Source organism: Pistacia vera, unplaced genomic scaffold, assembly GCF_008641045.1.
Source record: "Pistacia vera cultivar Batoury unplaced genomic scaffold, PisVer_v2 Contig46, whole genome shotgun sequence".
Lineage (NCBI taxonomy): Eukaryota > Viridiplantae > Streptophyta > Magnoliopsida > Sapindales > Anacardiaceae > Pistacia > Pistacia vera.
Genome location: NW_022196290.1, coordinates 1,231,643 through 1,250,634, shown reverse-complemented (window position 1 = coordinate 1,250,634; position 18,992 = coordinate 1,231,643). Strand labels below are relative to the sequence as shown.

The 18,992-nt window shown below is 36.8% G+C and overlaps 5 protein-coding genes across 5 annotated transcripts; 4 read left to right on the top strand and 1 right to left on the bottom strand.

Moving 5' to 3' along the window:
• Position 1: 1 nt before the first annotated feature.
• LOC116145012 lies at positions 2 to 1,610 on the top strand. Its single transcript, XM_031430466.1, has one exon. The coding sequence runs from the start codon at positions 297 to 299 to the stop codon at positions 1,152 to 1,154; it is 858 nt and encodes a 285-aa protein (XP_031286326.1). The 5' UTR covers positions 2 to 296; the 3' UTR covers positions 1,155 to 1,610.
• Positions 1,611 to 2,236: 626 nt separating this feature from the next.
• On the top strand, positions 2,237 to 4,544 carry LOC116145011 (probable L-type lectin-domain containing receptor kinase S.5). Its single transcript, XM_031430465.1, has 3 exons — positions 2,237 to 2,719; positions 2,802 to 3,521; positions 3,599 to 4,544. The coding sequence occupies exons 1-3, from the start codon at positions 2,284 to 2,286 to the stop codon at positions 4,456 to 4,458; spliced, it is 2,016 nt and encodes a 671-aa protein (XP_031286325.1). The 5' UTR covers positions 2,237 to 2,283; the 3' UTR covers positions 4,459 to 4,544.
• A 594-nt stretch (positions 4,545 to 5,138) lies between these two features.
• LOC116145042 (lysM domain receptor-like kinase 3) lies at positions 5,139 to 9,721 on the top strand. The gene is made up of 11 exons (XM_031430492.1): positions 5,139 to 6,281; positions 6,653 to 6,685; positions 7,401 to 7,601; positions 7,723 to 7,877; positions 8,022 to 8,111; positions 8,296 to 8,401; positions 8,568 to 8,719; positions 8,905 to 9,002; positions 9,086 to 9,236; positions 9,330 to 9,428; positions 9,507 to 9,721. The coding sequence occupies exons 1-11, from the start codon at positions 5,696 to 5,698 to the stop codon at positions 9,627 to 9,629; spliced, it is 1,794 nt and encodes a 597-aa protein (XP_031286352.1). The 5' UTR covers positions 5,139 to 5,695; the 3' UTR covers positions 9,630 to 9,721.
• Positions 9,722 to 11,094: 1,373 nt separating this feature from the next.
• LOC116145008 (probable sugar phosphate/phosphate translocator At5g25400) lies at positions 11,095 to 12,591 on the top strand. The gene has a single exon (XM_031430462.1). It carries the CDS (start codon positions 11,225 to 11,227, stop codon positions 12,275 to 12,277), a length of 1,053 nt encoding a protein of 350 aa, XP_031286322.1. The 5' UTR covers positions 11,095 to 11,224; the 3' UTR covers positions 12,278 to 12,591.
• A 1,784-nt stretch (positions 12,592 to 14,375) lies between these two features.
• LOC116145096 (protein NRT1/ PTR FAMILY 6.2-like) lies at positions 14,376 to 17,924 on the bottom strand. The gene is made up of 6 exons (XM_031430540.1): positions 17,583 to 17,924; positions 17,342 to 17,444; positions 16,915 to 17,132; positions 16,273 to 16,820; positions 15,308 to 15,648; positions 14,376 to 15,071 (listed from the first exon to the last, which is right to left on the bottom strand). The coding sequence occupies exons 1-6, from the start codon at positions 17,583 to 17,585 to the stop codon at positions 14,539 to 14,541; spliced, it is 1,746 nt and encodes a 581-aa protein (XP_031286400.1). The 5' UTR covers positions 17,586 to 17,924; the 3' UTR covers positions 14,376 to 14,538.
• Between the last annotated feature and the right edge of the window lie 1,068 nt (positions 17,925 to 18,992).

Below are 18,992 nucleotides of genomic sequence, written 5' to 3'. Positions count from 1 at the left end.
AAGCCAGCACAAAACCACGCAGGCAATGCTCTACGTGGATCTCAATTGCCATTCACAAGAAACAAAACCTCATTTGGTTTCTTCTAACGCATGCAATTTGAAATTTATACACTGTAGATGAATTGAATCTACTCTGTACATACAAATTCGCAATTGGGCATTTAAGTCTATCTGTTCTGTCACACAACTTGCCATGCATGCTTATGCATGTAAGTAAATAATATTATACATATATACAAACATTTTGTCTGAGAATTCTAAACACCATTTCTTCTGCAACAGATAAAAGTCACACTATGGCCTCGATCAGTCTGGAGGAGCTCCAGGCTTACCACAGTATCGATCGAGAATTATTTTCTCGATTGGTAATAGGTCTTAGGCGTGATCCAGGTGAAAGTTTGCTAGTGATGGCCACATGGTTATGGCTAGAAGAGAAAGGTTTCCCCAACATTGTTGGCAAGATGATGAAACTTTCAGATGGTATGGTGGATGCACTTGCTGATGAAGCTGTTTCATGTTTCAAATGTCTTGAATCAAACACTCCTTCATCTATGTTACCAAACCGTGGTACTATTATCTTTACCACAAGATTAATGGAGAAACACGTTTCTTTGCAAATGTTCCTCCAAAATAGATTCACTGCAATAAGTGGAATAAAGAATTTTCTTAACACAGTTTGTGCACGCGTTTTCACTGATATTCTTCAGCGTGTGTTGGGTACCACCCCATCGCAGGTAATTCAGAACCAGCCTCTTGTAATACCTGGTTTTCCTCATCCATTATTTGGTGGCGTGACTATTGTGCCAAGGGCAATGGATTTTGATTTTCCTGCAGGAGGATTATGGGGTTGGAGCCCAACAAATAATAATAATGTTTCTGAAGATGAAAGAACCATGTTTCTAACTTTCTCAAGGGGCTTTCCAGTATCAGAAAACGAAGTTCGGGAGCTTTTTACAAGAATGTGTGGCGATTGTGTTGATACTGTGTACATGCAACAAAATTCTAACTCATCTCATGATGATCAGCCCTTGTTTGCTCGTTTGGTTTTACGATCTGTCAACATTGTTGATCGAATTCTGAATGGGAGACGCATTGCAAAGTTTCGAATCAATGGCAAACACATTTGGGCTCGAAAGTATGAACGTAGAGAGTAATATATTCCACCAAACAAACAATTTCATATCATCTGGCTTTAATTAATTAGTTATATCATGTTTTTGTTATAATATAATACTACTCTTTGTCTATCCTGTCGATTATTTCTTGAACTAAACACACAACTGAAATTCAAATTTCTGTCTCACTGTTGCTGCTGTTACAGAAATTCAAACTCCCACATATATCTCTCATTTTAGTAACAATCTTAATGTACGCCACTTGTTAATTATTTAATTACCAAGTAATTCTTGAGGGGCACTGCATTAATTAATGTTAATTTATTGCTCACTAAATTTTTACAATTAATTAACTCCTCACTCCTTATAACTCTGCAGCCAACAAAAGTAGCTATTAAATGCTGTCAGCAAGTTTCAAATTTCAATTCCTAGTCTACTTTTCATAGAATGGATGGACAAAATATGAAATTTAGAGTATTGTAATTATCAAATGAGTCAGGATACAAATTTGAGACCCCAATTTTATACTTGTAAGGTTATTGTAAACTCTAATTTCTATTTATTTACTGTTATATTTGAGATAATACCCGTTTTCATTTGTTAGTAATGAACATCAACCTCAAGAAATTTGTCCAGTAATTTCGTTCTTGAAATTAATTAATAATATTTTGTAAACCGAATAATACTGTAAATACCCAAAAATGGACTCTATCAAATGCATATATATATATATATTACTTAAAAAGAACGTTGTTGAAAAAAACAAACTCATTATTTTATTCTATATACATATATGGCTTCGTAATACAGTCAAAAGATACAATTAAAATACGCTATAAATTTGCATGACCCGTATTGGCATTCCTGGTTCAGTTCGTGGATAAGTTTACTTGTTGTGCAGTATTAAAAAATATATGGTTGGTTCCTGATAGAAAGTGCCTAATTTTGTCTATCCATATCTGGAATCTTAAGAGAGCGAGGCAGGACAAGAAGTTGAATTTCTTAGTTTGAAAATGCAAGTCAATTTCATATCCGGATATGCATACAATACAAGAAACTGAATTTAGATTGCTTCATAACACACACTACTTAACTTCATTGATATATACCTCATCTTTATGTGTATGTACTTCGTATTGAAAATGGTGTTTAGTGGTTGTTAACAAGCATGAATTTTCTTTTTCTTCTCATCATCTATATCTTCTTAAACTTAGCCTCCTCAGTATCTGGCGTCCAGAGTAGTACTTTTATCAACTTCTCTTCTTTCAAAAATGATAGTTGCAGCAATGGGAGCCTTATTTGTATGGGTTCAGTGACCGCATGTAATGGCTACTTGAGTCTTACTCCGGAGCCAGAGCAAGCCAATAATTCAACCTCAACATCGTATCAGGACTCACTTTATAAAGTTGGGCGGGTTCTACTTCACCAACCTGTACTAGCTTGGCCCGCCGTTATTTCTACTACCTTCACTGTCAGGATTTCCACCTTCGCTAATTCAGCTGCTTCTGGAGATGGGATGACGTTTATCATGGCAGAGAATAACCATCCTTCACCACCTAAAAGCTATGGCGCTTATCTTGGAATCATGGATGAAACCACAAAAGGTAAAAAGTATTTAGCTTGTAAAACAAGTGATTGGTTTCTGGTTTTGAAATTGATTAACTAATTTCTGAAAAATGGAAGCAGATGGCGTGGTTCGTCAAGTAGCAGTAGAGCTGGACACTTACATGAATGAGTTTGATCTTGATCCAGACGGAAACCATATAGGCATTGACACAACAAGCATAACAAAACCAGTTGCAGCCAAGAGTCTCAACAGCACTGGGATTGATCTCAAAAGTGGAAGAGAAATTACCGTCAAAATTGATTATGACGGATACAAGCAGATGCTCCATGTTTCTGTGGGATATGCTGGCAAACCCTTAATCAAATTTCTTGACCAATCTATTATCATGTCAGATACAGTTCCAAGCTCCGTTTATGTGGGTTTTACAGCCTCTACGGGGCCCCATCCTGAGAGCCATCAGCTCATTAATTGGATATTTACATCAATACAAATTGAAAGCAAGGGGCAATCGGAAGAGGATATCATAAAAGCCATTTTGGTTATTGTAGTTCCGATTGTGGGATTATTGATTGTGGTCGTGTTCGCTTTCCCGTTTATTCGAAGAACCCTGAGGAATAAAAAAGAGAAGAAAAAGAAGAAAGTAGATATAGAAAGACGTTCAAGAAGTGCTGCTAATATTCCTAAAATGTTCACCTACAAGCAACTACAAAAGGCTACTCACAACTTCACCAACGATAACTTACTGGGCAAGGGTGGCTTTGGAATTGTTTATAAGGCCACCATTTCAAATCCTCCTTCAGTTGTAGCCGTCAAAAAGATTTCAGCAACCTCACATCAAGGTCTTTCAATTTACTCATCGTTAAATATTCTGAATTATTCTAAAAAAGACTTCTAAAATTAAACATTCTTGTAACAGGTGAAAGGGAATACTTGGCAGAAATCTGTACTATAGGGCGCCTAAGGCACAAGAACATAGTGCAGCTCCAAGGTTGGTGCCACGAGGGAGAGCATCTTCTCCTAGTTTACGAATACATGGCCAATGGTAGCCTTGATCGTTTCATTGGGAAGGGCTTTCTTGATTGGAAAACCAGATACAAAATCTTAACAGGATTGGCATCAGCTTTGCTATATCTCCATGAAGAATGCGATAACCCCGTGGTTCACCGAGATGTTAAACCAAACAACGTAATGTTGGACTCCGATTACAATGCTCATTTAGGTGATTTCGGACTCGCAAGATTGCTTCAAAACGATGCCTGTGCAACCACCATGCTTGCTGGTACTCCAGGCTATTTGGCCCCAGAAGTAGGCTTCTCAGGAAAGGCTACCCCAGAATCGGACGTCTACAGTTTCGGTATGGTAGTAATTGAAGTAGTTTGCGGGAGAAGATCAAGGGGAATTTTGGAAGAAAATAGTTTAGTGGATTATGTTTGGAGTTTACATGGAAAAAATGCGTTGCTCGAGTGTGTGGACCGGCAGCTACAGGGAAAATTTGATGAGGAACAAGTGAAGAGAACGTTGATTTCTGGACTTGCATGTTTGCATCCGGATTGTACATTGCGGCCTAAGATAAGAAAAGTGCTACAAGTTTTCCTGAACCCGAATGAGCCTTTGATGGAGTTGCCAGAATCACGGCCCAGTTCTGTTTATGTATCGGTGTCTTCTTCTTCCTCTTCTGCTGCAACAACCAATTTTGGGTCGGGAAGTGGCAATGCCTTACTAAAGCCGCCCATGCTATACCACGATGAGATAGAGGTGGATGTGATGCCAGTTTAATATAAATAAATATATTATAAGATTATGACCAGTGGCATGTATACATAGGACTTTGTTTCTGAAAATTTTATTTCTTTTTTCGGGTGAAAAACACATACATAGTGTATATAGAAAATAGCATTATATATATATATATATATACACTATTTCAGTATGGGCCATATTTCATACTTCATTGATGGGTGATGCCGAATGTAAAAATGCATTTGTAGGAGAGATTGAAAAATATGTACCTTCCCAAATTGATTCAAACATCTAACTTAAATTCGTTAAAATCAGTAGAAATATCCAAGTTGAAAAGGTGTACAATAAGTTCACTGGTCATACACTCATGCACTTAAGCTGTGGAATGTCAAAAATGTATTAGTAAGGGAGATTGGAACATCAAAATCACAAAACAAATATTAAATATCAAAATAAAATTGCGTCAAACCGGTCTATTGCTTGGAAGGCAATGATCCTAACCGTTGGACTACAAAGTACAAAAGCTTGCATTTCGTGAAATCAAAATTTGTATTAAAATCGTTATCAACGAAAGTAAAAGACAACACAACAAAGAGACATCTCTATGAACTATTCATGACATGTAATGATGCCACAAAACTCCAAATGGCCGAACCAAGAATAAAACCTTACTGAATTGTTCAAGAATCCCTGCAAGTCATGAGTTTCTTGGACTTTCTTACCTGTCTTCTTTTCAATTTTCAACATCATCTTCAAACTCCAATCATCTACCAGGTTATCAAATCACTTTTTTTTCCTCATTGCCTGGCTCCCATTTCATTTTTCTTGCGTTGTTCATTCTCTGCTTCTGGATCCATTGTCCTTCTCCCTTTCCTCCTCGGTCTCCCGGAAATTTTGTATATCATTTTTTATATTGTAAATTAACATGGTAGTATGCTCTTGAGTTTAAAATGTAGTTGGTGATTACACTGTTGTTGTTTCTGTTTGGTTAGAAGTTACTGGGAGATTTAGGTTATCCTGTTCAAGTTTGATAGCTTAAAACCTAGTAGAGTCCACTCAGTTAAACCTTATACAAGCATATAGTTTAGTTAAGTAGCTCTATCTTTCTCACAAAATATAAAAAGACTTAACAGTTTTTCTACTCATTCATATTTTTTAACAATTCTCACCATTGTTTTAATCTCTGTGTAATCTGCTAAATGTACACCTGTTTCAAATCATCATAGTTTTGTCCTTTGCTTAAAGTGATTTTGGCATTCATGAATTGATAAAAATGTGTTTTATGGACGCTAGATATAATTTACTTTTGGTATATTTTATTGTATCCCTATCTCTTTTTAAAATAGGCCAGAGTTTTCATGTTTCTTCACTTCCATGTAATGTATCTTCAACTGAATCTTGTCCTGCCTCACTGTATTATGTTCCGGAGACCTCAAAGACCCTTGAAGAAACAGCCTCTTTGTTCAATGTAAATCCTAATGTAGTGAATAGAACTATTGATGGTTTCTTGATTGGGATTAATTGCAGCTGCCTACATGATCATGATGTGTATGTTTGGCACATGGACTACAAAATCCAATATGGAGATACATGGGAGAAAGTCTCGTCCAAATTTGGGTCATTTGTGTTGGAAAAAAATGAAAAAACTCTCATCCCAACACAAATTGTTACTTTAGATCTCATATGTGGTTGTTCAAAGAGTTTTGATGATGTTTTGACATACAAGGTTGAATCTGGAGATACCCTTTTTAGAATTTGCTCCAGGTTTCAGGTTGATATAGACAAGACTGCCATGTTCAATAGACTTGAAAATCCTAATATTATCCATGCTGGAGATGTGATTTTTATTCCTGGACCAGGCAAGAAAAATTAAAATTTCTGTTAACTTATTGTGTTTGATGATATGAATTTAAGATTGACATTTGGTTTTTTCTGTTAGTTATAATTTCTGTACTGGTTTGATCTTATTTTTAGAAGGCTATCGATCATAGGGTCCATAGCACATTAGCTGACAGCTTAAGGCTTCATAATTTCATTTCTCAAATGAACTTAAAGTTGTTTTCTTCTTTATTTTGAAATTTGCTTTGTTTTATATTTTTAGCAGTTAGACTTCTAATTGCATTTCATTGTATGTGTCATAATTAGACACTATTTTTTAGTAGCTAATAATGATTAACTCACCTTTTTATTTTTCTCCTTTTTCTGTTGCATACGCATAAATGGGTAGCAGGCCTTCAAAACCTTACCGGGCTTGAAGAAAAAGGTCAGATACAGACTTCTTTTTTAATTTTTCTTTTCCCAATTGACCATTTATTTTCTCTAATTTTTGAATAGTTATTGGAATATTGGATATAGTGCTGTACTATCTCCATGATAACTGAGAAATAGTGTTTTGAGAATGCACTCACTAGGTTGAGTTAGGGGACAATTCAACAATAAGGGTTCAACTGATACAATTTAACTAGATAAATCTCATCATTTGACTGATTAGCCACACTTTCTGATAATTCTGGAATACTCTTCTCATGAATGTTTTCAGAATGAAAGACATAGAACACTTAGGATTCCCATCTCAGTTGCTATTCTTCAAAATGGCTACAATTGTACAGCAATCATTGGCATCATTTACTGCTGATCCGTTTCTCCTTGTTAATTGAATATCCTGATTTCAATTTTTTTTTTGTTTCATTAGAATTACTTGCCAACTTGAAGACGACACTTATTTGATGTAGATTGGCATTGATAGTTCTAATACCCTGAGTAGAACAGTGCTTTGCATCATCTGTTAGTTATACAGATACACTTTTGTTTGCTTCTATTTACATATTTTCCACAATCTTACTGCCTTTTGAGTCTCAATAGTCATTTGATGCAATCAAGGTGCCAACCTTTATCAGCAGTCTTGCTCATCTTCTTCAATTTCTTAGGAATATCATCTTATTTCTATTCATTTTTCATGTAGTATTCTTCTATTGCAGATCCCATTGTCAAAAGAAAATCAAAATCTTCAATCCGGATTGTGGTTGGAAGCACTTTAGCTGCTTTTACTTGCATACTATTAACAGTTGCCCTTCTGTTTTGGAAGTGTTATAAGAGGAAGGGAACTTCACGATCAAAAGTCTATCCTCGAAGACTCAATTGCTTGCGCTGTTATCTTGGCTCATGCCAATTTCACACAAGTGAGAGGCAATTTAAATTATAAGACTTAGATTTTAAAACTGATTTGAGCAGCATTATTGAAACATGACTATCTGTATTTTTCACCCATGAGTTGATTCACAAGAGATCATTTCTTTGTAGAATTCGAAGAAAGTGTTGTTTCCTCATTTAGTTCAGAGAAAGCTACTGTGTTTCCTTACCATGAAGTTCGTGATGCAACTTCCAATTTTAGAACTTCTTTAAAGATTGGCCAAGGATCTTATGGATCTGTTTACCTTGGAAAATTAAGAGGAATCGTAAGTAAGAGGAGCCAATTTGCTTTCCCCCATTTTTATTTTTTGGTATATAGGGGATCCTGTAAATTTGTTTCAGCATTTGTTAGTTAGAACTATTTCTTAAAAGGCATTCATTAGTGACAGCCTCTTCCTATAAGCATGTAGGATGTGGCTATCAAGCAGATGAAAAACACCAAGTCAAAAGAGTTCTTGTCAGAGCTTAATATCCTTTGCAGAGTTCATCATTCAAACTTGGTAGGACTCTTTTTGCTGAATTGACAGAAGTTTCTTTTATTTTTCTTTAGATAATCAGATATTGTTGCTTTTGCAGGTTTGTATACGGATTCACTTTCTTCATTGCATACTAATCTGCTCAGTTATTCCTGTTCTTTTCTGAAATTGAACTTTCCCTTTCTCTTTTCTTGTATAATACAATCAGATTGAGCTTATTGGATACGCAGCTGGTGGAGAATCTCTGTTTCTTATATATGAATATGCCCAAAATGGTGCACTGAGTAACCATCTGCACAAGCCCAGCGTAAGAGGTGTGGATTTTCTAACTAATCAAGGTTTAGGAATCCAAAACGTTATTCGTTGTCTCATCTAATACTTTCTTGGGTTTGAGCTCGTAGTTTGATACAATGGTTGTGAAATTGTGTATCATGTGTCAATAGTTTTATTCCTTATGTGCCGAGTTTTAATTATCTGCAGGTTATAAGCCTCTTGCTTGGACTACACGTGTTCAGATTGCTCTTGATGCAGCCAAAGGCCTTGAGTACATACATGAACACACAAAACCATATTATGTCCACCGAGATGTGAAGACAAGCAACATTCTGTTAGATTCGAATTTCCGTGCAAAGGTGATTCTTGATTTCTTTCACAAGATAAATATATTAACATAGCTAATTATGTTGAATGAATCAGCATAATGAGGTTGACAGCCAGCATACAAATTGGTATATTCTAAGAATGGATGATGAGATGAGACCCCCTTCTTGGAACGTTGTGCTTTTCATGCTATTAATGCTGATTTTCTTTCAAGCAGATTGCAGATTTTGGACTGGTAAAATTATTAGAGCATTCTCCTGAAGTTGCAGCTGCAGCATCTAGAATTGTTGGCACCTTTGGTTACCTTGCTCCTGAGTGAGTTGTGTGGTTTTCCTAATGTTAATGCCTTTTATTTATGGAGATTTTGTAGTCATCTTCTCCTGTGTTAACAAGCATAGGTATGTAAGAGATGGGTGTGTGACCACAAAGAGTGATGTGTATTCATTTGGAGTTGTTCTGATGGAACTAATTACGGGGCAACAAGCACTGAGTAGAGATGCAAGTCCTGGAAATGATCAATACCGTGAACATCGCTCTCTGGTGGATTATGTATGTCTGAATCCTATCATATATTATATACTTAATGGTTGTAAATCCGTGGTGAAAAGCATATGATTAAATGAATGTAATATATGGTTGCAGATGCTATCAGTGTTAAATGATACTCAGAATCCTATGGTCAAGCTGTTAGAATGCTTAGATCCAAACCTCATTCAGTACCACGAAGATTCAGTTTTTCAGGTAAATCTCTCTTTTTTAACATTGCTAAGCCATTTTCAAAGTGATCCAGTTATAAATAATTCACTGTTTTTGTTGAAGATGGCTCTTCTGTCCAAGGACTGCGTGGATGATAACTGGAAACGGCGTCCCGACATGTCAAACGTTGTGATTCGTCTTTCAAGCATCTTAAATTCCTCCCACCATTTCAACACTAACCGATAAAGCTTTACTGCTTTTAATTCCAATTTAATCAACAGTTTTTGACTTTTGTTTTGTTTACTGAAAGTAATAGAAGACCTCAAATTCATGCTTGATTGTTGCCTTGAAATTTCACTTCACTTTTACACAGGTTTGTGTTTGGCGTGTGCAAGACTTTTTTTCAGATGGTTTGTTCATTGTGTGGACTTGGGCCAGTCTGGGCCCATTAAAAGGTGTCAGTATTATGTAAAAATTTGGAGAGAGAGAGTCAAAAAGTAAAAAACCCAAAAGGAAACTTTACAAGTTGATGGTGTCAAACAAAATAGTAAGAGTAGGCAAGATTTTGTTGAAACGAGGTTGCACAATAAAATTGTTTGATTTCCGATGAAAATGAACTCCTGATTTTGGAAAATTTGACTATGATTAACGGTTTGGCACGAGCCCGGTTCAAAGTCAGAAACGGTAGAAAATAAAGCATCATCCTGCCGACACTTGTATGCCAATTAGTGATAAAATAAGTTATCAGAAGTAAAACCCAAACGCACAATGCTTATCCAATTTGATTGGTTTTACAAATAAATGCCGTGCCAAAAGGAGCTCCAATTCCATCCATACAAACAAAGATGAAAATAAACAACTTGTCCTTATTGCCAAAGTTAAATTCATTAAAACAGAAAAAAATGGGCAAATTAAAGAAGAGAACTGAAATTTGTTATAGTTGCACTGGCACAAAGTCTCCATCTCTATTTTGTAGAATGGTCAATGGAGAATTCACGGCTAAATTTGTTAGGCATACCAAACCTTGTATTTTTCTCATCTAAACCGCAGCCTTGGGGCCATTTTTATATACAATGAATATTTCTCTCAAATAATATTCCAACCAATCATTATCTTACAAGTCAGAATCATAATTCAATAAAATTTGAAGTATGGTAACATGGACTGTCACTTAACTAAATTGCACAAGCGTCCCCTTTACTTTTCTTTTAATCTGAATCTCATATTTGTAACACCACCGACACTAATCCATTTATTTATATATACAAAAAGATTTGAGGATAAATAAATAAGATTGAGTGTGCCTTCTTATTCTTTATTTATTTATTTATTTATAAAAGTGTGTGTATAAGAGAAGAGAAGAGAAGCAAGGAAAGTGAGCGACTCACCTGATGCAGCGCGCGCACGTCACGTTGCGTGGGTGGTCAACAGCATGCAACCCCCACGTGAATTTTACGAACGCGCGTTACACATCCCCTATTCTGTGCACCGGATTTCAATCCGCTTTTCAATTTTCTCTATATTCCTTTCTAACTTTTTTTATTTCAAATTAATAAATGTAAAAGTAATTGTTTATGAAAAATTAAAAAGGAATTATATATCTGTTAATCTATAGTCAATACGAATGAGTGGCCCATTTCGACGAAAAAGCCCACCCCCCAAACGCCCAATGTCAAACTTATTAGTCCCAAATCTCACTCAAAGTTTCCTCCCTCTCGCACTGTATCTTCTTCTTCCCCTACTTCTCTCTTCTCTTCTCCAATCTCCCCACCCTTAACCCCCCCGCCTCCCTCACTGCTTTTCCTACACACCCCTCCTTTTCTATACCAATCAATCAAACAATGGGCAAGGGTGGTGCTCTCAGCGATGGTGTCATCAAGAAGATCTTGCTATCCTACACCTACGTCGCCATATGGATCTTCCTCTCCTTCACCGTCATCGTTTACAACAAGTACATCCTCGACAAAAAGATGTACAATTGGCCCTTCCCTATCTCACTTACCATGATCCACATGTCCTTTTGCGCTACTCTTGCATTTCTCCTCATCAAGGTCTTCAAATTCGTCGAGCCTGTCTCTATGTCACGAGATCTTTACCTCTCGTCCGTTGTCCCCATCGGCGCTTTGTATTCTCTCAGTCTTTGGCTCTCTAACTCTGCCTATATCTATCTCTCCGTTTCATTCATCCAGATGTTGAAAGCCCTAATGCCTGTCGCCGTTTACTCCATCAGCGTTCTTTTCAAGAAGGAGAATTTCAAGACTGATACCATGGCTAATATGTTGTCGATCTCCTTTGGTGTCGCTGTGGCAGCTTATGGTGAGGCAAGATTTGACACGTGGGGGGTTATTTTGCAATTGGGTGCCGTTGCTTTTGAGGCAACTAGATTGGTAATGATTCAAATCTTGCTCACATCAAAGGGAATTACTTTGAATCCTATTACGTCTCTGTATTATGTTGCACCTTGTTGTTTGATTTTCTTGGTTGTTCCCTGGATTTTTGTGGAGTTGCCGGTATTGAGGAGCACATCCAGTTTCCATTTTGATTTCGTGATATTTGGGACTAATTCTCTTTGTGCTTTCGCATTGAATCTTGCGGTTTTCTTGCTTGTTGGAAAGACATCTGCTTTGACTATGAATGTGGCTGGTGTTGTTAAGGATTGGTTGTTGATCGCGTTTTCGTGGTCTGTGATTAAGGATACCGTGACTCCGGTGAATCTGTTTGGATATGGGTTGGCGTTTTTGGGGGTTGCCTATTATAATCACTCGAAATTGCAGGCATTGAAGGCGAAGGAAGCACAGAAGAAGGCTGCACAGGCTGATGAGGAAGCAGGGAAGTTGTTGGAGGAGAGGGAAGGTGAAGGAGGATCCATGAAGAGGAATGAGTCTCAGGATTGATTTATGAGTTATGAAATTATGAAAATAAGTGCAAGGAGAGGAGGGTGATGAAGAAAAAGGGTTTCTGAGTTGGGAGAAAAGATTTTTTTCTTTTGCTCATGGATGCATTTTAGTTTTGGTTTATTGTGCTAGTTTATTATGGGTATGAGATTCATTTCTTGTTGCTTACAGTGCCGAATCATGTATGTTAGTAGAGTAAGAATCTCAAATACCCTGTATCTTTTTGTTGTTTTGTTATCATTTTAACTCATTATGTGTCTGTAGGTGTTACTTCTTCCATTGATGGAGTTTTAATGCTTATTTATTCATATATATTCCTTTTGGCTAATGTCATTTATATTTATTGTGAATTTGGCACCTTCTTGTTGTCGGTGAAATACCTGATATCTGGAATCTGGATTAGTTTTTCTAGACTATTTATTCAATTACGTTTTGCTATAGCTAAAGTTTAGCCGTCTTAATGGGAGTTTTGTGGCATTGTTATTTTCTTGACTCTAATATTGGTTGGAAGTGGGAATTTGGTCGATGGTGAAGACATTATGAAATAAAGAATTTACTGAAGGAACACTGGTGCAACTAAATAGAGTTGCCTGAGAGATTTCCCTTTTATTCTTTAGATAATATCTCTTTGCCACTTTTCCAATATGGGGTTGGGGTTCGTGCGGCATAAGGTACAAAATCCACTACCTTGAACTTAAACCAAACCTGCTTATGCTCTCAGTCTCAGTGTAGTCCACCAAATCCTGGGTCTTTAACCGGCAAAGTTGGCCATTTGCTTTGTATATCTTGATTTCATCCTGTCCCGTTCAGTTGTGAGCAAGAGAATATTAGTTTCTTCTTTTTCACCTACATTTTATTGCGTTTAAGTCCTGTGGTTCAGTGCGACTGAAATATGGAGATATGTTTGAGGACACAAATACAAACCTGGTACTATTGGTAAAATAACAGTGATGGTATTATGGCTAATGAGTTCCTACACTGAATGTATTATGTATTATGAGTTCTTTTCTAGACCGTAACAATAAATAACGTTGGAAGTGGAAGAGAAACCAGTGAAGAATAGTTTAGTGCTGAAAGCAGGTTCAACCCTAACCCTGATGCGAACAGTTGTGCTTGTGATTTGTGTCACCCTAACCATGCTCCTACATTGAAGGAATCTAACAGCCATTTGTACCTGGGGACTTACTCATGTCATCATGTGTTATTGTGTTGTGTCAGATCCTTGGGAGACACTGTTTCTTAAACATTAGATCTAACATAACCTTGAATCATTCATTCATGGTCACGGTCCATTGCCGCGCAACAATGGCCCCTAATAAATATGGTTAGTAAACCTTGTTTGCTTTCCAAGTGGAAAAAAGTTGGGTAAAAAACTAAAAAGCTGTTATCTTAAATCTTAAACTTTTCCTGGTGATTAATTTCTGTTTTCATAAATTCATTGCGAAAGCGCTTTTAAATTTCTTTCTTCAACCCTTCCCTACTACGTATTGTTGGGAAACTGCATATGTTTTTCAAGATGTGGGATTCCGTCAGGGCCTTACAAATTTATTTTTGTGATTCCATTTCCATGTAGTTGGCGTGTGAAATTTGATTGTGAGAAAGAAACGAAAATCTGTTGTGGTTGGAGATGTCCAAATTTAGTGTATTGTGGTTGGTGAAATGATATTCCCACTGGTAATCTTTGTTACAATGACCCATCGAATTAAATTCTGTCCCATTTAGTTAAAGTGAAACTTTATCCCTTGGAAATGTGGTGCATCCCAATATAAGATTTGCTGTAAGTCACTTCATCCATGGTGGTGAAGAAACCATGTTACTTTCTATCTAATATGATTGTGGTGATAATAACATTAATGCTCTTAGTTTTTGGCCAATTCATTTGCTGTAACTTTCATGCTTGCAATGGGTGTCTATCTACTTCTACCTGGGCATGATGAAAGATTCCACGAAGAATTTGATAATATGTTAGAAAGATTGGGCTAATGGCGCATAAAGATGAGGAATGTTATTAAAATGATAAACTTCTGGGAAAAGTTACAGAAAAATAGCAGAAAAGGTAACATATCTGAGCAGAATGGATAGACAATATAGCAGGATATTAATGACAAACATTACAGTCCATTCTACTGATTTCTCTTTGCATTTTATCGTTTCTGATACAATAAGCTTGCAAGGAAACAAACAGTACAATCCTTAAATTGAATTGAAAAGGGTTACAAGCCCTGACATAACTATTAATGTACAAGCACCGAAAGCTAATCCTACTGCTTCTCTTCAGCTGATGAACCTTTCACTATAATCTCCATCTCTGGAACATGTTTAGTTGTTCTCCGCTTGTACCATGATGCAGAAATAAGAAATAATACAAAATTAATGAAGCTTAATGCAGCTAGAAGTCCATAGAAACAATCAAGTCTCCCATTGTTTATGTTCTCACCAACCCAACCTTGTCTACCTCTACTTCCAGTTACAGCCTTCACAATGGAAACCAGAAGGCTACTAAAAAAGAACCCAAGTGAAAGAGTTGTAAGGAAAAGGCCAGTGCTCATTGTTTTCATTCCTTTAGGTGCTTGACTGATGAAGAAATCTAGCTGACCAGTGTATATAAATCCTTCTCCGGCACCCACCAAAAAGAATTGTGGGATCAAAAGGAAAACACTGATCGGTAAAGTTGTCATGGTAGTACCATAGGCTTTTGCTACTGATAGACGTCTGACCTCTGCTAGGGCCGCAGCTACCATTCCAACAGCTGACAAGAAGAGTCCTATGGCTATCAATTGTAGGTTGGTGAATCCTGTTTAGAAAACCAAGCAAGTGAATAATTCAAAAAGAACTTTTCAAGTAGTATTTGGATTCCACAAGAACTTTAATTATAGCCGCATATGATAATGAACAGTGGATAGGGCGCCTCTGCTCTATATTTGACTAATGATCTTATGCATATATGCCATAGAATAAATTTTTATGAGCTATGTAAATGGAATTAAATATTAAAATTTTCATAAGGTTTCTGAGAGCTACTTCTCTTACCTGGTTTTCCTTTCCATCTTTTACACAGTGGTATGATCACTCGATCATAAACTCCCAAAGTGAGCAATATGGCTGCCACAAAGAAGACAGTGAGGGAACCAGCTGGAATTTGAAAATGTCCTATTAATCTGTCCATGGTGGAAGCTTGTTCTACTGAGAATGTGATCATCTGGGCATATGTGGACCAAAATAAGATTGTTGTTGCCCAAATTGGAAGTAGTCTAATCGCCATCTTCACCTCTTCCACCCTGGTAACTGAACAAAGCTCCCAAGGGTTGCGAGTTTGGGAACCGTCAATTTCATAATCAGCTTTTGTCACAACAGAGGCCTTGTCCAAGCAGCTATAACATGAAGCACAGAGGGAAAGATTTATGAAACAAGTATTTATTAAACAACAACAAGAATTAAAGGTTGAAGCCTGTCACAAATATATTTCAAGGTTTCTAAAAGTAAAAATGGCATTGTTTTTTTACTCCCCCAATTTTAGTGTAGCACTCTTTTACAAGATTTGCACTTAAGAAGCAACATAATGATCAAATCGGTCCAACTGAAACTAGAAAGGGATAAGGAGGAAGACAAAAGGTAATGGATAGATTAGAGAGCATTTTGCGAGGCAGATAGAACACTAGTTGACTGCGAGGTTAGAGAACTGATTGGGATGATTTAATTGGATCCAAGAGAACGACTAACTATTTGATACAATTTATTGAAAATATGATACGAGAAAAATGGAAGATTCATCAAGGCATGAGCTGAGGTAGTTGACACTAGGGCTAGACTATGATTAAACAGCTGGACAAAGAAGAATGGTAAACTGATATTCAATTTGCAGCCAATTTTTTTGGACTTGAATATTGTGGAGTTGGACTTGTTGAAGTTGAGAGATTAGTGGAAACTAACATTAAATAGACTATTAGCAATATTTCAAATTTATCTACAGAGTTTGTATGGAACATATTGTTTACCGGAACTGATTTGTGTGCTGGATTCTCACATCTTCATGGAAGTCCTCATATAAGGAGTCAGTATTAGAAGGTAGTTCGATCTTCCTCTTCTTTACAGCAGCCACAACAACTTGGCCGATGTGAACTATAGGACTTCCTGAACATTTCTTGTATCTATATTTTCGAGTTCCTGATAAAAATATCACTATAGCAATAAACATTGAAATGGAACAAATTCCATAACCCCAGCTTCGACCAACTTCATCTTGAATGTAAACAAGCACTGTGACAGCCATTAAAGTCCCTGTACTGATGACAAAGAAGAACCTACTAAAGAAGTAGGCCATTTGCGTCCTTTCCTTTTCATCGTTCTCATCAAACTGATCGGTTCCAAATCCTGAAACGCTTGATTTTAGGCCACCAGTCCCCAGTGCAATTAGATACAAGGCAAGATATAAAATTCCCATTTGAAATCCATTAGCTCGTTGGCATTGAGTAACTTGGGCAGCATGGCAAGGAGGGGGCCGCAGCTCTGGCAGCTTCGTTGATATAGCCAATAAGCTGGTCCCCTGATTTAGTATTATCATATCACTTACCGTATAGAAAAGGAAAAAAGTACAAATATAGAAGTAAAGCCACAGAACAGAAGAATTACAAACTCACAAAAGTTTGGACAGTGGCAAATATTGCAATTGTTGTGTATCTGCCTATAAAGGAGTCAGCAAGGAAGCCACCCAGTAAACATAGCATAAATGAGGTACCCATGAAGTCTGTAACTATATTGGCAGAAGTAGCACTTGAAAGATGCATTGTTCCACCCAAATAGGTCACAAGGTTCACTGCTATTCCCATTGTTGAGAGTCGCTCGCATATCTCAATGCCTGGAAAACGGTTTAATGGCTTAGTATATCGAAATTGTTTTGCTATCAATGCATATTTAGAACATCAGTTTCAAACTAAGCTAAGAACAGAATTCGTGATCGATATGATTCACCAGGAAATTTCATGTGGGATTGGTAGATTTCCAAGAGAGCAAAGCAATTGGTGAATGGCAGAGCAAAAAAATTGCAATTTTAGATTCATATCATACCTAAGCTAAAAACAGCAGGAACCCAACCACCAGTCGTAGACCTGTCAGCAGGAAATCCCTTATAGTCTACTGCACCGGCAACAGACCAATTCTTTATCTGATCCTGTTAACATAATTAAAAGGTACGTTTCTATTTGTCAAAGATCAACAAAATAATGTTTATGGCTCTATAATAAGGAGACTCCATTGACCATGAAAACAATTTGAAGAATGAGAAACTAAAGAGACTAGAGACACCAACCATATTTTGCAAAGCTCTGATGGAGAACTTGAATAGGGAATAGAATGGGAAGAAATTAGGAAACTGAGATGTGTTGGCACTCAAATGGCACTAATTTATAGGCAAGGATAAAAGTGCTTTTCTCTCTACAGTGACCACCACTATTATTGCTGAGAGGTTTCACTTCGTTTTGGCATTGTTAAGGATTAGGTTTATCATATCCAATATGGGAGTTTTCCAGACTTGAATCTTCTTGCACTGTTTTCCTTTTAAATATAATTTTATGGATATTCTATACAAAAGTTGGAGGCTGAAGGTGATGAAGAATTTTTGGAATGGAGGCTATGGCTAAAGAAAAAACAAATTTGAGGACTCACTATTCATAACATATTTATAGAAACTCATTATGATAGGATTGTTTAAATTGAGCCTGAGAGCTGTGAACCACATACAGAAACCAGTCATTTTAAGTGGTTTTTGCAGATTTTACTACCCCACACAAGCTAAAGCTACTAGCTTTGTATCTTTCTTCTGTTCCTTTGTATGGACAAAATCCATTAGCCTTTCCTTTTCTAGATCGTAGCAGTGACTCATTTCTGTTTGAAGATAATTAACACCATATAATTCAAGTTCTTAGGCAATCTATTTGGTCCTCACAAGTAGTCAAATTCAGCAGATGGTATGATTCAGTGGTCCTTCCTGTAACTGTTGAGCAGTCCGTCTCCCTATTAAATCTAAGAAGCGCTAACATCTCATCCACAACAGCGTGTTGATCACTGAAGAGCCAGTTTCATTGAGGTCTTATTCATAAAAAAGTTCTATATGAAGTGCTAACCTCAGCATTTTTAGATTCTACACAGTCAGATTGAAGAGGCTCCATAATTGGGGCTGACATTGGTCTCTCAGTTGAGATATTATTGGAACCTGAAACAAGTACGGTGAACTTCACGGTCAATCAGTCTTGTACAAGTTGAGGTGAAAGTGAAACCCTCTAGTACTACAAGGGACATTAGTTTTTATTAGACCCACATAAGAATAACCTGTTGTCTTTGTCCTGAAATCTGTAAGTAACATACAAATGCATTTTCAGCGTATCTTAATATTCGTATCTTTGTTTATATGTTAACACATCTATATATGAGCTCATTTGTTTATCAATTCACACTGTTTAATAGTATCAAATCATGCATTCTCTCTTTCTGCTATGCATTATTACAGTAGCGCATCTATTGCTGAGAGAGTACGAATCCAATGACAATATGGGTGAAGCTAAAAAAGCGTGAGGCTTTTACCACACTAGGCCAAGTTCAAGAATAAAGGCTGTCCTACATGATACAGGTATGCCTGGGGCTGAAGCGTAAACTCAGCTCCTTTCAATAATGCAACAGAGAAGATGAAGATATTTATTTGTATTCCTATCAAATATTGGAC